Raw genomic sequence first — 12,077 nt, forward strand, 5'->3', positions numbered from 1 at the left:
GGCCGTAGCCAAGGCCAAAGCCAAATCCACCAGAGATGGGCTGTCCCTGGGCACTGAGCTCAGTGCCCAGAGCAGCGGAGGAGGTGGATCCGACGGCGGTGCTCTGGGGGAAGGAGGTCATGATGGGTCCTGGCAAGGTGACCATCACGGGGGAAGGCTGGATAACAACACGGGAATCCTGGCATTGCAGGGCACAGGGCTCGTTGCAGCTGTTGGCCAGCGGGGTGGGTCCGCAGGGTCGGCAGATGTTGTTGCAGGCCATGGTGTGGAGGGTGCCTGGTAGAGAAAAAGGGTGAGGGAGTGCAAGGATGTGGGGGAGCATGAGGGGTGAGGGAGTGTGGAGGCTGTTGTGGGGCTGTGGGGAAGCGTGAGGGCTGCTGAGGCTGGGGCTGAGTGTGCTGGCAGAGAGGGGCCAGGAATACAGGAGCAGGAGGTTCAGGGGCTTGAGACTCACCTCGTTCTTGGAAGGAGAAGCAGCAGAAGGCGTGAGGAGAAGTGTGTGATGGAGAGAGGCTCTGAGCTGGCTTTTATGCTGGTTCTGTATGGGTGGGACAGCCTTGTCCCATGGCCTTGGGGCCTTCTGAGGCAGCAGCTTTTGGCTGGCCCAGCCTGGTGACTCATGAGGTGGGCAGTGTTTTTCTTCGTGCAATTTCATGTCCTGCTCTTGATGCCATGTCCATCTGACCTTGCAGGCAGCTTTCTGTCAGGAGTTGGTATTTGGCAAGATTTGATTGTTTAGTGTTTGTCAAAGAGGGCAGAATAAACAATCATAGCTCTGAAGAGTTGCTATGCCATTGGTGATGTCATTTTGAGGTTCTCATGTGCTGTGGTTTGCAGGTGCCTTGTGAAGACCTGGACTCTCTTCTGTGACACTGGATGTCCATCAGTCATTGTGTCGCGCCCAGGAATGCTGAGTGAGCTGATGCTGTCCTGGAGAGGTCACTGTGCAAAAACTTGGATGATTTCAGTGCCTGGAAGTGTTTCCTGATGGATGAAAGAGAGCTCCTGGCCTTGTGTCTTGAGCAGGGTCAGGGGAGAGGATTAGGGAAATGCGAGGCTGTTCAGGCTGTATTTGTTACAGTCTTACGGCCCATTTGGATTTCCTAAATTTGAACAACAACCTAATCTGTCATTTAAAATGTATTTCTTGTCCTCTGCCGGAAATCTGAGAAATAAACAACAAATGGGGCCCATCCCTTTGTTCCCAGGCTGGTCTGTGACGTCAATGCATTTATTCCGCATTCAAGCCGTAAGGTTTCACAATTTATATCCTCTGAGTCTTACTATTTTTTTCCTCTTACCAAATAACCATTAATTACTACTGGGTGGTCAACAACCTCCTCTTTCCTTCTCTGCCATTACTTGGGCATTTCTTTGTGCATTTCTCACATTCCACCTCCTTCTCTTGAGGCCGTGTCCATCTCCCCTTGGCGGCAGCCTTTAAGTGTGCCTTTCAGAGATGAAATTTTGGTGTTGTGGGTGCAGGATGAAGACGTGACCAGAGCTTTGGAGAACTGAGGTGTCATTACTGAGGCACCATGCAGCACTGGCTTGCTGGTCTTTGGGTGTGTTTTGAAGGTTACCCTCGGCCTCTTTCAGCCCTGACAAGCTGGTCTGGGCTTTGCAGCTCTTCCAAGTACCTGCTGTTGCCCCTTCCAGCCCATTCCCTCTCTCCACGCAATTTCCCCAGCTGTCAAAGCCTGACTGGAGACATCACCTTTACCATCAGTCATACTCTGAGGGTGTCTTGCTGTCCCCCTTGTCTGGAACTTTTACAGTGATGGAAGGATTTGATATTCAAGGTTTTTGTGATCTTTACTCGGGCTGAGCATTGAGGAGTGAGATCACTTCTCTGGGCAATTTATGATTGTCAGAAAGAGGGTTTGGAAATTGTCCAGGGTTTTTGCAGGTGACTATTGCGCAATCCTCTACAACCCAGGCAAGTCCAGGTGTCCAGCGTGGTGGCCTGAGTAGGACCCAGAAGGTTTTTGTCTTGACTGTCCTTAAAACAGGCAGAAGCTGAGAGAGCTGGGAGTTCTTTTAGGCAGGAGGCAAGAATGCAAATGCGACATGTTCTCATTGTGCCATGGAATGACCTCGGATGACACCGGAGCTCTCCTCGGATTTGGCTGAACCTTCTACGTGCCCTGACACGCGCCATCAACAACCACACACTGGTCTCTAATTCTGGCAGGTAAGAGGTGCTGCCAAGGTCAGAGGGACACTGCCCCAAGGGAAGGACATGAAACTGCAGAACTCCAGGAAGGAGAACACTCCCCACCTCAGGACTCACCAGGCTGGGCCAACCAAAAGCTGCTGCCTCCAAAATGCCCCAAGGCCATGGCACAAGGCTGTCCCACCCATCTGGCAACAGCTCCTGCAAACAAAGCACCTCGGCTCATGCTTGCCCTGCTTGCAGCTCACTCTGGATCCCTTCCGTTTCATTCTCCTGTCTCTTCCTTCTTGTTCCTCAATAAAGATTTTCTGCATCAAAGCATCAGATGCCTCCTCTTCCTTTTTCAATTCCAGAGGTCTCACATCCTCACCCTGCACAGTGCCAGGGCTCAGCAGGACTTTGCTGAAAGGAAAAGGGGCACAAGACTTTTCTCTAGGAAATCCTTCAGCAATATTTAACAGAGCCATCACCAGCAGTAACAAACAAGACCTGTACATGAAGCAGAGAAGGGGGAGAACCTTCCAAAATATTTTACAAGCCAATTGTATCTGCTATACTTAAGGCTTTGACACATTAATGCTCTTCTGCTCAAAGTCTCTCTCTGCCAGCGCACAAACTCTTTTCCCAGCAGGACTCTCAAGCCCTCTGAATAAACACTCCTACAATCTTCCACTTGGGCAGGAACTCGAGTGCAAGTGCTTCAATCCCTTCAGCTCAAGCAGGACCAGCAAGAGCAGCGTTTCCCAGCACCATGGACAGTTCATGTTTTGATTTCCTAGCGGCCTCCACCTCTTCTTCCCCTCTCTGACCAGCCTCACACTGAAAAATCCTTGCTTTCTTTTCCCACAGAATTCCATGTTTTCCCTTGCACTCTTGCCCTCTTGTCCTCCATGTGTGCCCTGCTGAGAACAGCCAGGCTCCCTCGACTTCTCTGCCATCAGAGATTTGCACACACTGATGGCTGGGAGTCCCAGCTCTCTCAGCCTCTCCTCTAGGAAAGATCCTGCTTTAGAATATTGCTGGCCCTGAAATGCTCTTGATTCACTAAATCCACTTCATTTTCACACTGGGGTGGCCAGCACTGCCCACAACCCCTCACATGTGACCCCACCAGTGCTGAATAGACAGCAAGAGTCACATCTCCACACCAGGTCAGAACAGCATTCCAGATCCTTGACACATGAGGTCTCTGCTCCCACACTGGTACAGGGACAGCTCCTGCCCCGTTTCTCCTCAACCACAAGCACAAAGGCTTTTTTGGAGAAGAAAACCATTGTTCCAACTGAGACTCAGACATTTTATCCCATCCGGGATGACTCCCCCACCCAAGAAGCAGCCCTTGGCACCTGTCCTTTCTGAGCTCCAGCTGATGTCCAGGCCCGGTTTTCAGTGCTGGCCAAAAGGATCCAACTTCTGGATCCTGGGGACTTGCTGCCATCTGGACTTTGGGACACTGACCACAAGCCTCCATACCCAGCCCTTCAGACCTTCTCAGGCCACACTCTGGGCACTGACACAACCCGGACTTGCCTGGTTTTTGAGGATCATGCAATACTCACCTCCAAGAACCCTGTGCAACCTCAAAATCCTCATTCTGACCGCCAGATACTGCCAAGAGAAGCGACCTCACACCTCAGCCTAAGTTGGGATCTAAAATGCCCTGGATATCAAAACTGTAAAATCAAGAGGGGCACATAGAAGAGCACGACCAACACGAAAGACAGGGCTTAATGTCAGAGTTTTCCAGATTGGGGAAATGCAAAGAATGAGGGAATGTGATGGAAGGGGCAGCACCAGACACTTGGAACAGCTGCAAAGCTGAGAGAAACTGGGGACAATTCTTCACAACACACCCACAAGCCACAGCACACGAGGGCCACGGGATGACCTAAATGATGACACCCCAGCTTTCCAAAGTTCTGGTCACGTCTCCAGCCTGCCCTGACATGAACCACCAACAGCAGAATTTGGTCGCTATAATTTGCAATTAAAAGAATTAAAAGCTGCCACCAAGGTCAGATGGACACGGCCTCAAGAGAGGGACGTGGAATCACAGAATTTACAAAACACGCCGGAACCATGAGAGGGGAGGGAAGAGGACCACACTGACTGTCCATTAGTAATTATTAGGTTTTGCTCAGAGGGACACAATACTAACATTTATAGAACAAAATTTATGAAACCATGTGGCTTGAATGCGGAATGAGAGAATTGAGGTCACAGCCCTGGCAAAAAGGGATCGGGCACTGGTTTGTTGTTTGTTTACTGGATTTCTAAACCAGGTCAAGGAATGCACTTTAAATGATAGAGAATGCTGTCACGTAAATTTGAGAAATACAAATGGAACCAAACATTGGAACAAGCTCAGCCCGACCATGCTCTCATTTTCCAGATCCTCTCTCGATCCCGCTCAAGACACAAGGCCAAGAGATCTCTTTCATCCGTCACAAAGAACCCCCAGGCACCAGGACCTTGCCAAGATATTCCAGAGTGACCTTCCCAGGATATCAGCAGCTCCCTCAACTTTCCTGGGCGCAACACAATGACTGAAGGGCATGCAGTGGCACAGAACAGAGTCCCAGACCTCACAAGGCACCCACAAACCACAGCACTCGAGTGCCACAAAATTACCTCACTGATGACATCACAGATCTTCAGGGCTCTGGTTGTTTATTCTGCCCTCACTGAAACACACTGAACAATCACATCCACCCAAATACCAAATTATTAATGCTGCTGCCAAGGTCAAAGGGACACAGCAACAAGAGCTGGACACGAAACTGCACAATGGTGGCAGAGAAAACATTCCCCACCTCAGGACTCACCAGTAACGAAAGAGCTGCTGCCTCAAAAATACCCCAAGGCCATGAGACAAGGCTGTCCCGCCCCTCAAGGACCTGCATAAAAGCCAGCCCAGAGCCTCTCTCCCTCACACACTTCTCCTCACGCCTTCTCCTGCTCCTGAAGACAACCAGGTGAGCCTTAAGACCCTGACCCTCCTGCTCCTGCACCCCTGCCCTCTCTCTTCCAGCACACTCAGCCCCAGCCTCAGCAGCCCTCACGCTTCCCCACAGCCCCACAACAGCCTCCATACTCCCCCCCCCCCCATGCCCCCCCACATCCTTGCCCTCTCTCACCCTTTTTCTCTTCCAGGCACCCTCCACACCACACCCATGGCCTGCAACAACATCTGCCGACCCTGCGGACCCACCCCGCTGGCCAACAGCTGCAACGAGCCCTGTGCCCTGCAATGCCAGGATTCCCGTGTTGTTATCCAGCCTTCCCCCGTGATGGTCACCCTGCCAGGACCCATCATGACCTCCTTCCCCCAGAGCACCGCCGTCGGATCCACCTCCTCCGCTGCTCTGGGCACTGAGCTCAGTGCCCAGGGACAGCCCATCTCTGGGGGATTTGGCTTTGGCCTTGGCTATGGCCTGGCAGGCCTGGGCTGCTCTGGCAGAAGGGGCTATGCCTCCATCTGCTAAGGGCCCTCAGCACCACTCCTGACACCAACCACCCACTCCCTGGAATTCATCTCAGGCATTGAGGATTTGTCTCTGGGCCAAGGCTCTCAAATTAACTCAGCACTTCCAGCTCCTGCTCTCAGGCCATGGTGAAAGGCACCAGCCCAGGGGCCAGCCCAGGCTGCCTGCAAGCATGTCCCATCTTCTTCCTCCTCTTCCCCCCTCCCTGCTCTGCACTACCCCTGCATCTCTCTCTTCCAGGCACCCTCCACACCACACCCATGGCCTGCAACAACATCTGCCGACCCTGCGGACCCACCCCGCTGGCCAACAGCTGCAACGAGCCCTGTGCCCTGCAATGCCAGGATTCCCGTGTTGTTATCCAGCCTTCTCCCGTGATGGTCACCCTGCCAGGACCCATCATGACCTCCTTCCCCCAGAGCACCGCCGTCGGATCCACCTCCTCCGCTGCCGTGGGTGCTGAGCTCAGCGTGCAGGGACAGCCCATCTCTGGTGGATTTGGCGGCTTTGGCCTTGGCTATGGCCGTGGATTTGGCTGTGGGCTGGCAGGCCTGGGCTGCTCTGGCAGAAGGGGTGGCTACAACTGCTAAGGGCTCTCAGCACCACTCTTGACACCAACCATCCACTCCCTGCATCTCATCTCAGACTTTGAGGACACATCTCTGGGACAAGATTCTCAAATGCGCTCAGCACTTCCAGCTGCTACTCTCAGGGCACCAAACAAGGCAGCAGCCACAGGGCCAGGCCAGGCTGCCTGCAAACATGGCCTGTCTGCCTCCTGCTCTTCTCCTGCTCCCTGCTCTGCATGGCCCCTTTGGCTCTGTCCAGCCCCCTCTGGACAAACCCCTTATCCCAAGCCAGAGACCATCGGGCACCTCTGCGGGCTATTCCCATTGCAGGGCAGGAAGTCCTTGATGCTGTGGCCAGACCTGCTGCAATCGAAGGATCTGTGCTGATATTTGTCCTTTTGCACCTCAGACCAGCTCTATTTTATTTACTTCTGCTTTTTACTATTTTTTTGCCTCAATAAAGTTTCCTGCATCATATTCTCAGATGGCTCCTTTTGCCTTAATCTCCCAAGACTATTCCAACACTCACAGCCTGAATCCAGGTGTCAATTTTCCATCAGCTCCTGCAGGCCTCGGTTTTGATGCTCACCCTCTTTCCAGTCTGGCCAAGCCACTCATCCCATCAGAGATGACCCTCCAAGGTGCCAAGACTTGTTCTGGGAAACATTTCAGCCCAAAACAACTACTGGTGTAATTTTCCCTTCCTTGTTGACCAACCTCCTTCCCTAACACCATTCACGATCCATAAGGAGAAACAGAAGGGAATGCTGGAGGCAGGGGGGAAAGGAAGAGGAGAGAAAAGAAATGGGAAAAATGTGTTATTCCTTTCCATGGGTTCAGCACTGACTTCAATGTCACCGTTTGTTGCAGTAAGGTAGAAAAATTATAAAGAAAGGCCTCATAAAATCAAGCCTGCTGTCCTAAAATCAGTGGCTGGCCTTGACAAGCTAGCACTTTGCAAGTTCCCACATGGAAGCAATATTGGTGTGAGAAGTTCATTAACAAAACAATCTATTCCTGGGTGAAAAAAAACAACTTACACCTGTATAAAATGGTTTTACATCATTAGATAGAAAAATGAGATCTGTCACAAACAACTTTTCCTGCACGTACACGCTGGGGGTTTGAGTGACCAATCAATACAGGGTAACAACTTGTTACTAACCAGTAAAGTAATTGGCAAGAAATTATTAACTGATTGGAGTCTGTAAAACTGGATAAAAATTAGTTATATGAATAAAGAATGGGCTTTTTCCACCATTGAAGAAAATGGAGTTTTAAAAACATGTTATATTCCAATACTCATTCCATAACCTGTAAAGCACCAACCAAACAGGCTCTGGTCCCTTTTTCCATAGGGAAAAATTTCCTCATTGTCCAAGGCATCTCCTGTGTCCTGCACTGAGGCCAAGGCCAAGGAATGGCCACAAAAACCATCCCGTGCCTCACTTCCATCCCTGGAAGCGTTCAAGGCCGGGCTGGGTTGGTTTGAAAAGAATTCCCAGTGGAATTGGAAATATTTGCTTTGGAGAGCTCAGCGATTAGAGACCAGAGACTGGGAAAATCGTGGATGAGTAGAGGGAATCACCATGAGACCCCACAAACAGCAGGGGCTCAGCCCGGACAAAAGGAGGCCCGGGGGAACCTTCTGGAAGGGGGGTGGAGCCAGGTGGGCATTGGGTTCTGTTCCCAGGGGACAAGGGACAAGAGGAAACGACACCAAGTTGTGCCAGGGGTGATTCCGTTGGATATTAGGAGAAATTCCTTCCTGGAAAGGGTTCTCCAGCCCTGGCACGAGTCCCCATTCCTGAGAGGGATCAACGTCCATGTGGGGGTGGCACTTGGGGATGTGGTTCAGAGTGGTTTTGTCACTGCTGGGGAAAGAAGAGCTGGACTCAGCCTCAGAGGGCTTTTCCAACCTCAACAATCCCAATTCTACGCCCCTTTGGAAGCTGATTCCAAGATCTCAGCTCCTTATGGTAAATACAGAACCAATTTCGCCATCTGGAACCTACGGCTCAGTCCCTCCTCTAATTGTGGCCAATCCTAATGAACCACTTAATTGATAAGAAAGATAAGCCAGTGATAAGACAACAATAAGCCAACCATAACCCCCTGATAAAATGCCACTAAGCTTTTTCATTATCCACATAAATAATTCCAAATTAATTCTAATTTGACATTCCCTTTTATGTCTCATCCACGTTGACAACCTTGGAGGTCTTTCCCAACCACAATTATTTTAGCACATGATTTTAATTAGTAGAGTGGACCTTCCCATCAAATCCTATTTTGACAAAATACAATAAATTGTAATTTATATTAAACTAACTGTTTTTGGTGCCTTTCACAGTGAGAGTTTAACCAACCCGAACAATCAATTTCACGACACTTTGGTGTGGAGGTGAGAGTGTTGTTCACCTTTTCCATGTCCTGTGGAATCAGGGCCCCTGTTTTTCCACTTTTTAATAATAATAATAAACCCTCAAAACCAGCTGCAATTGATAAAACCATCGACAGACCCATGCAAGCAGTTGGGGAAGGAAAAATAACCCCATAAAGGTAAAAAACCCCAAAAACCTCCTGCTTTAAGTAAATCCATAAGGCCCCAGCAGAATAAATCAGAATAAATGCCAAAACCAAAGCACCCAGCAAAGGCCTTCTGGGGGAGAAAGGCTGCCAAAAAAATAGAAAACACCTGGCTAGAAAACTCCACCTAAAGATATTACTAAGATTGAGAAATAAGCCTACAAAAAAAGAGGGGAAAGGGAAAAAAAAAAAACAATTTTAACAAAAAGAGGGGGAGAAATGGCAAAAAAACCACAAAACACAAATTGTGAGAAAGGGGGAAGGGCAATGATCCAAAGGTAAAATGTTCCTAAAAATGCTGATAACAAGAATAAACTCTGAAATTTTCCAAAGCAAATCTGCTGGGTGCCCCAGACCCCTCAGTTCTGCACCAGTTCCGTGTCACTATTCACCATCCACAGAGTCCCTGGAGCACCAATTTTGGGTGTTGTCACCTCCTGCCCTCCCTGTCCCCACCCTGATGGAAGCTTTGGGACAATCCAGAGCACCCAGGTCAGGGAATTGTGGAAGGGTTTGGGTGAGAAGAGACCTTCAAGACCTTTAATTCCAATATTTTTCGTGGGCAGGGACTGCTTCCACCATCCCAGGATGCTCCAAGCCCCATCAAACCTGGCCTTGGACACTTCCAGGCATCCAGGGACAGCCACAGCTTCTCTGGGAATTCCATCCCAACCCCTCACCACCCTCACAGGGAGGAACTCATTCCCAATATCTCTAATTCCCTCTTTTAATTTAAAGCCATTCCCCTTGTCCTGTCCCTCCAGGCCCTTCCCCAAAGATTTCAGCCAAACCAAACTTCCCACGGGAAACAAAGGCAGCAAATCCATCGGCCACATCCCTTCCCTCCAGGATCCCTTTGCCAGCATCCCGTTACTCCTGGGGGGCTGCACCCGACCCCGGGAAGGGAGCCCAAGTCCCTCCAGCCTGGAAAAGCCTCTGGAGTGACGGCTCTGCCTAAACCAAACCCCACGGCGTGGAAATTCCCTTCCAACCCAAACCGTTCCATGATTTGGCGATGGAATGGATTTTCTCGGATCAGGATGCTTAGAGAAAAGGAGAAATCTGCTCTTTTATCCTGTAAAAATCAGGTTAAGTTGAAAAAAAAGAAAAGCCCAAAACCCAAAGAAACAACCAGCCCAAAACTAAACGTTTCCAAAACCAAACCTAAAGAGCAACAAGAGCAGGAGAAAAAAACCCCAAAATTTTACTGACTCACCCTTTCCCAGCCTCCATCCCCCTCCACGCACGTCCCAAAGGAGCTCAGAGGAGAAAACCTGACGGGTTTTGGGTCCTTCTGCTCCCAAAATAAAAACCCCCATGGCTGGACGTGAGGAAGCTCTCGCAGCCGTGGAGAAAAGAAAATGTGAGCAGCACCCCGGGCACGGCGGAGCCGCCGATCCTGCTGAGACAGCCGGCCAAATTCCTGGAAAAACTGCAAGTCAGGGATTGTGCCGAGGCTGGAAAGGGAATAAAAGGGTTTTGTGGTTGCTTTCGAGCCGTGACCCGACTTGTCCCCTCCTGAGAAGTTGAATTCCACGAGTTTTGGCCACGGGGTGAAAGCCGCTCCGAAGGTCTCGTGGTGTCCTCAACTCGTTGTCAACCTGGCCAGGTGTCCTTTGCGCTGCCAAAAATATATTTTGGGCTTCGTCCCCGGGGAGTTTGGGGTGTGCTGATGGACACCCCCGTGAGGGAATGTCTGAGGGAGCAGCAGGAGGAGGTGCTGGGATGGAGGGAAGAGTTTGGGGTGGACAAATTTCAGCGTGGGCAGCGCTGGGGGGGTCCCGGAGGGGTTGGAGCCTCCCAGTTTGGGGTCTCCATCCCCATCCCAAGGACACCAGGGAGGGAATGGGAATGTGGACGTGGATGGGGGGCACGGGGGGGAGTGTGCACATGTCCCACAGGGTACAGCGGGGTATTTTGGGATGCTGGGGGACACGAAGAGTCGGGGGGGGGAGTGTCACAGACGCCGGTGGGGCTCAGGAGCCACACGGTGCCACCGAGGGGTGAAGGTCCCGGGGGACCTGGGGCTCCCGGGGTGCTGGGGGATCCCCAGGTGTGAATGTGGCGGAGGTGCACAGAGCCCCCGTGGCAGCTCCCACGCGTGTTTCCCGCCCTCTCAAAATTCCGTGCGCCTCGGGAAATACGGGATTACCGTATTCACAAATGTGAGTGCGCTCCGCCGGTACCGTAATTTTTCCAGATGCGCATCACACCGCTACCGTAATTTCCAGCGCGCATGCGCAGTGGCACCCTGTTATTTCAAATGCGCATGTGCAAAAGAAATACCGGGTTTTAAGGTGCGCGTCGCACTACCGTAATTTTCCATAGCGCATGCGCACTGGAAGTAACGAATTTTAAATGCGCACCGCACCGTTACCGTAATTCCAGATGCGCATGCGCGTCGCCACTAAAATAATTCTGGTTGCGCATCATGCAATTACCGTACCCCGGCATGCGCATGCGCACCTTAGGTACCGTAATGTCCAATGCGCATCGTACTGTTATCCTGCGCCCAAGAGCGCATGCGCACATGAAGCACGGCAGTTCCAAATGAGGCTCGCTCAATACCGTATTTACAAACGCGCATGCGCCGTAGATCCTGAAGCGCCGCACCGCGATACCGTAATTCCAAATGCGCACCCACAACTGCCGCCTTTCCAAGTACGCATGCGCACCACAACTACCGTAATTCCACATGCTCATCCAAGCCCGGCTACCGTAATTACAAATGCGCATCCCATCTCAAGTGCCGTAATTCCAAAGGCACCGTAGTTCCCAGTGCACATGCGCGTCATAAGTACGGCTTCCAAACGCGCCTGCGCGCCATCACTACCGTATTTGCGAGTGTGTATCGCGCCCTCCCGTATCTCCTAGCGCGCATGCGCACCACAACTACCGTGTTGGAACCGCATATACTACCAGAACTACGGTGTTTCTAAACGCGCATGCGCACAGTTACCGTATCTCCCAAAAGAGCAGCGCAATCCCGTAGTCACAAATGCGCGGCTACCGTAATCCAGAGTGCGCATCACGACGCGACACAACTACCGTATTTTCTCATGGGCATCCCGACATAAATACCGTGTTTCCGAGCTCCCATCGGAAGATAAATACCGTATTTGCGGCAGCGCATCCCAAAACGCGCGTGTTTCCAAGTGCGCATGCGCGCAGCGAAACGGCCGTAATTACGGGCGCGCGCAAAGTCTCCGTGGTTACCGTAATTCCCAGGGCGCACGCGCAGTGCCCTCTACTCCCCCC

At 51.3% G+C, this 12,077-nt stretch overlaps 3 protein-coding genes across 3 annotated transcripts in view; 2 read left to right on the top strand and 1 right to left on the bottom strand.

Annotated features, from left to right (window-relative positions):
• The window catches only part of LOC121357454 (feather beta keratin-like), a 1,038-nt gene extending 776 nt beyond the window's left edge, over positions 1-262 (bottom strand). The window contains exon 1 of the mRNA XM_041474716.1: positions 1-262. Coding sequence (XP_041330650.1) covers positions 1-262 — 262 coding nt within the window.
• Positions 263-5,349: 5,087 nt separating this feature from the next.
• LOC121357452 (feather beta keratin-like) lies at positions 5,350-5,661 on the top strand. The gene has a single exon (XM_041474714.1). It carries the CDS (start codon positions 5,350-5,352, stop codon positions 5,659-5,661), a length of 312 nt encoding a protein of 103 aa, XP_041330648.1.
• Positions 5,662-5,921: 260 nt separating this feature from the next.
• On the top strand, positions 5,922-9,764 carry LOC121357450 (feather keratin 1-like). The gene is made up of 3 exons (XM_041474712.1): positions 5,922-6,186; positions 6,315-6,405; positions 9,584-9,764. Exons 1-3 carry the CDS (start codon positions 5,922-5,924, stop codon positions 9,762-9,764), a joined length of 537 nt encoding a protein of 178 aa, XP_041330646.1.
• Positions 9,765-12,077: the final 2,313 nt, after the last annotated feature.

The sequence above is a fragment of the Pyrgilauda ruficollis genome, unplaced genomic scaffold, assembly GCF_017590135.1.
Source record: "Pyrgilauda ruficollis isolate IOZ18807 unplaced genomic scaffold, ASM1759013v1 scaffold333, whole genome shotgun sequence".
NCBI classification, from domain to species: Eukaryota; Metazoa; Chordata; class Aves; order Passeriformes; family Passeridae; genus Pyrgilauda; species Pyrgilauda ruficollis.

Excerpts from the sequence above, each read along its gene's own strand:
- LOC121357450 (XM_041474712.1), top strand. The coding sequence starts at position 5,922 with ATGGCCTGCAACAACATCTGCCGACCCTGCGGACCCACCCCGCTGGCC. Across the intron at positions 6,187-6,314 it reads CTTTGGCCTTGGCTATGGCC|GACACATCTCTGGGACAAGA; the intron begins GTGGATTTGGCT and ends TCAGACTTTGAG. Across the intron at positions 6,406-9,583 it reads GGCAGCAGCCACAGGGCCAG|GCCCTTCCCCAAAGATTTCA; the intron begins GCCAGGCTGCCT and ends CTGTCCCTCCAG.
- LOC121357452 (XM_041474714.1), top strand. The coding sequence starts at position 5,350 with ATGGCCTGCAACAACATCTGCCGACCCTGCGGACCCACCCCGCTGGCC.